General features: G+C 44.8%; 1 protein-coding gene across 1 annotated transcript; it reads left to right on the top strand.

Moving 5' to 3' along the window:
• The first annotated feature begins 1942 nt into the window (after positions 1-1942).
• On the top strand, positions 1943-3328 carry LOC126656965 (uncharacterized). Its single transcript, XM_050351592.1, has 3 exons — positions 1943-2587; positions 2644-2845; positions 2955-3328. Exons 1-3 carry the CDS (start codon positions 1943-1945, stop codon positions 3326-3328), a joined length of 1221 nt encoding a protein of 406 aa, XP_050207549.1.
• Positions 3329-3737: the final 409 nt, after the last annotated feature.

The raw sequence follows: 3737 nt of genomic DNA, 5'->3' as shown, positions 1-3737 counted from the left end.
AGTCAGAGGATGTCAGAAATCAGCAAGAGAGGCATACTTCACGGCCCTCAAAAAGGTTCACGTAACTTTGCCAGTGTTAACAATGGAACCTCCAGAAAGGACAGAGAAGGCAGAACATTATGGGCGAACCACGAAGATAGAGCTATCCCCAGGAAAAGAGATAGTGGTCGGAGACGAGCTGGAGGAAGGGATCAAGCGGTCTCTGACAGAAAACCTCAGAACACTGGGAGACTCCTTTGCCTGGACAACAGAAGAACTGATCGGAGTAAACCCAGATGTCATATGCCATCGGTTAAACATAGCGGCCGACTCAAAGCCCGTAGTACAAAAGAAAAGAAGACACTCGCCCGAAAAACAGCTAGCCATTGCAGAAGAAATCGCCAAATTGAAGGAGGCAAACGTGATCAAAGATGCTTATTACCCAAAGTGGGTGGCCAACGTAGTAATGGTGAAAAAGTCCAACGGCACTTATCGAATGTGTGTAGACTTCACAGATCTAAACAAGGCATGTCCTAAAGATAGTTTCCCATTACCAAGCATCGATCAATTAGTGGACTCCACGGCGGGCCACGCCCTATACGCGTTCCTGGACGCCAAAGCAGGATACCATCAAATACCCATGGCACCAGAAGACCAGGAAAAAACGGCTTTCGTAACAGACCAGGGGTTATTTTGTTATAAGATGATGCCGTTCGACCTAAAAAACGCGGGAGCCACATATCAGCGGTTGGTGAACTTCATATTCAGAGATCAGATTGGAAAACACATGGAAGTTTATGTTGATGACATGATTATTAAGAGTGTCAGGACTGAAGACCATCCAAAGGATGTGAAGGTAGTCTTAGAAACGCTGAAAAGATACCAATTAAAGCTAAATCCGGAGAAGTGTGTATTCGGAGTACCAGCAGGAAAGTTCTTGGGATACATGGTCTCCCAGCGTGGGATTGAAGCCAACCCAGATAAAATTGAAGCAGTCCTGAAAATGGCGCCACCCCGGACCATTCACGAAGTCCAGAAACGCAACGGCCGGATCACAGCCCTAGGTCGGTTCATGTCTTGCTCGGCCAAACGATGTTTACCTTTCTTCAAAACCCTGAAACAGATCAAGAACTTCACATGGACAGCAGAATGCCAGCAGGCGTTTGAGGAATTGAAAAGCTTCCTATCCTCACCCCCACTTTTGGCGAGACCAGATCCGGGCGACGTGTTATATTTATACATCTCTTGCTCTGACGAAACAATAGCAGGAGTATTGGTATCGGAAAAAGGAGGAGAACAATACCCGATCTACTACATTAGTAAAGTGCTCAGAGATGCGGAGCTAAGATACCCAAAGTTGGAAAAGCTGGCGCTATGTGTATACACCGCCACCATCAAGCTCCGACATTACTTCGAAGGACACCAAGTCATTGTACGGACCGACCAACCATTACGAAAAATCCTCCAGAAGGCGGAGACAAGTGGACGCATAGCAGAATGGGCCGTCAAAATAGGAAGCCTTGGCGTTATCTATGAAGCTCGAAAAGCACTGAAAGCTCAAGCACTAGCCGACTTCTTCGCAGAATTAACATTCAAGGAACCCATGGAGGACAAAACGACTCCCTGGGAGATACACGTCGATGGAGCAGTTTGCGCAGAAGGAGCGGGTATCGGAGTCGTGCTCAAAGGACCAGGAAGAATCCAAATGGAATACTCAGCAAGACTCGAATTTCCAGCTTCCAACAATGTTGCGGAATACGAGGCGCTGATAACAGGGTTGCAATTGTGCGAAGAACTCAATATCTCCAAAGTCCAGATCTATAGTGATTCACAACTGGTCGTGAACCAAGTCTCAGGGAACTTCTAAGTAAAAGAAGCTACATTGAAGAAATACGCCAAGCAAGCCAAAACCTTCTTTGCCAATAATGGGCGATCCTGGTCGTTACAGCAAATACCTAGAGCAATGAATGGAAGATCAGACGAATTGGCAAAGTGGGCAGCAACAAAGAATTACAACTCAATGAGAAACATCCCTCATGAAATCAAACGACGGCCTAGCTTCCAAGAAGAAATTGAAGAAGGCGAAGTACTGATAGTAGAAGGAGAAGAAACCTGGATGACCCCCCTCACAGCATACTTGGCTAATGGAATACTCCCCGAGGATAGAAAGGAAGCCAAAAGAATAGTGATACTATCATCAAAGTTCGGAATATACAACGGCCAGCTGTACAAACGGTCATTCACCCATCCCTGGCTAAGATGTGTGAACAAAGAAGAAGGAGAGTACATCATGAAAGAATTACATGAGGGGACCTGCGGAGCACATGACGGAGCATCAACACTGGTCAGGAAAGCCCTGCTACAAGGTTATTATTGGCCCACGATGAAAGAACAAGCTACAACGCTAGTAAGGGGATGCTGGCCTTGCCAGCAATATGCTTTGGTACCAAGAAAGCAAGCTTCAGAAATGAAACCGATCGGCAGTGCGTGGCCCTTCGCCCAGTGGGGTATGGATATCCTAGGACCTCTCCCTTTGGCTACAGGACAACGGAAGTTCTTGGTAGTGGCAATCGACCACTTCACTAAGTGGATAGAAGCAGAACCACTGGCGAAAATCACCCAGCAACGCATAACTAACTTTTTCTTTAGATCTATCTTGTGCAGGTCTGGAATACCGAAGGTGCTAATCACAGACAATGGAAAGCAGTTCGACTCGGCGAAATTCAGAAAGTTCTGTGCCGAATATCAAATCAATTTGAGGTTCACCTCGGTTTATCATCCACAATCAAATGGGCAAACCGAAGTGGCCAACAGGATTCTACTGGCCGGACTAAAAAGAAGATTAGACGAATACAAAGGAAGATGGGTAGAAGAACTCTACAGCGTCCTATAGAACTACCGTACCACCCCTAGGGAATCAACGGGCGAAACTCCATTCGCCCTAGCTTATGGAACGGAGGCTGTAATTCCTGTAGAGATCGGCGCACCCACACCAAGGACAGAGGACAACCAGCTAAACCTAGAAGAAAACGAAGAAGAGCTCAGGAACAATCTGGATCTCCTGGTTGAAAAAATCAACAGATCAGATATCAGGATGGAAGCCTACAGACAAAAGATGGCCAAACATTTCAACAGCCATGTAAAGAAAAGAAAATTCAAACTAGGCGACCTCGTCATGCGGAAGACCGAAGTCAAAAAAGGAGAAGCAGGAAGCGGAAAACTGCAGCCAAACTGGGAAGGACCTTACACCATCAGCGAGGTCATTATGGAAGGAACATTTAAGCTCACTAACTCCATGGGAAGAATCATACCAAGGACATGGAACGCCAACAACTTGAGGAAGATTTAGCGACAACGGGTCGCCATCCAACATGATTAGTTATTCCTTAAGAATTAACATAATTAGTCAAGCGATGTTTAGTTTCAATATTGTATTTCAATTTCTCCAAGTGATATTTAATCACAGCATTGTGTTTCAATTTCTACAAGTGATATTTCATCACGGTATTGTATTTATGCAAGCATTTTAATTTACCCTTGCTCGGACAAGGAATTTCCACAGATATCGTCTCTTTACCATAATTATTGATTATTTAAAATATTTCCAAAGAGGAGAACTGACGAGTTCATTCCCAAAAAGGAAAATACCCGGTCAAAATATATATCGCCCAAAATAAAGAGAACACAGAAACTAGCTATCTCAAATATAAAGAAGGCAAAAAAGATATATATTAAAAAGAGGGTAAACGCCCCACAAA

This window comes from Mercurialis annua, linkage group LG7 (genome assembly GCF_937616625.2).
Source record: "Mercurialis annua linkage group LG7, ddMerAnnu1.2, whole genome shotgun sequence".
Lineage (NCBI taxonomy): Eukaryota > Viridiplantae > Streptophyta > Magnoliopsida > Malpighiales > Euphorbiaceae > Mercurialis > Mercurialis annua.
The sequence above is the reverse complement of the archived record's forward strand: the minus strand, read 5'-3'. Positions and strand labels throughout refer to the sequence as shown.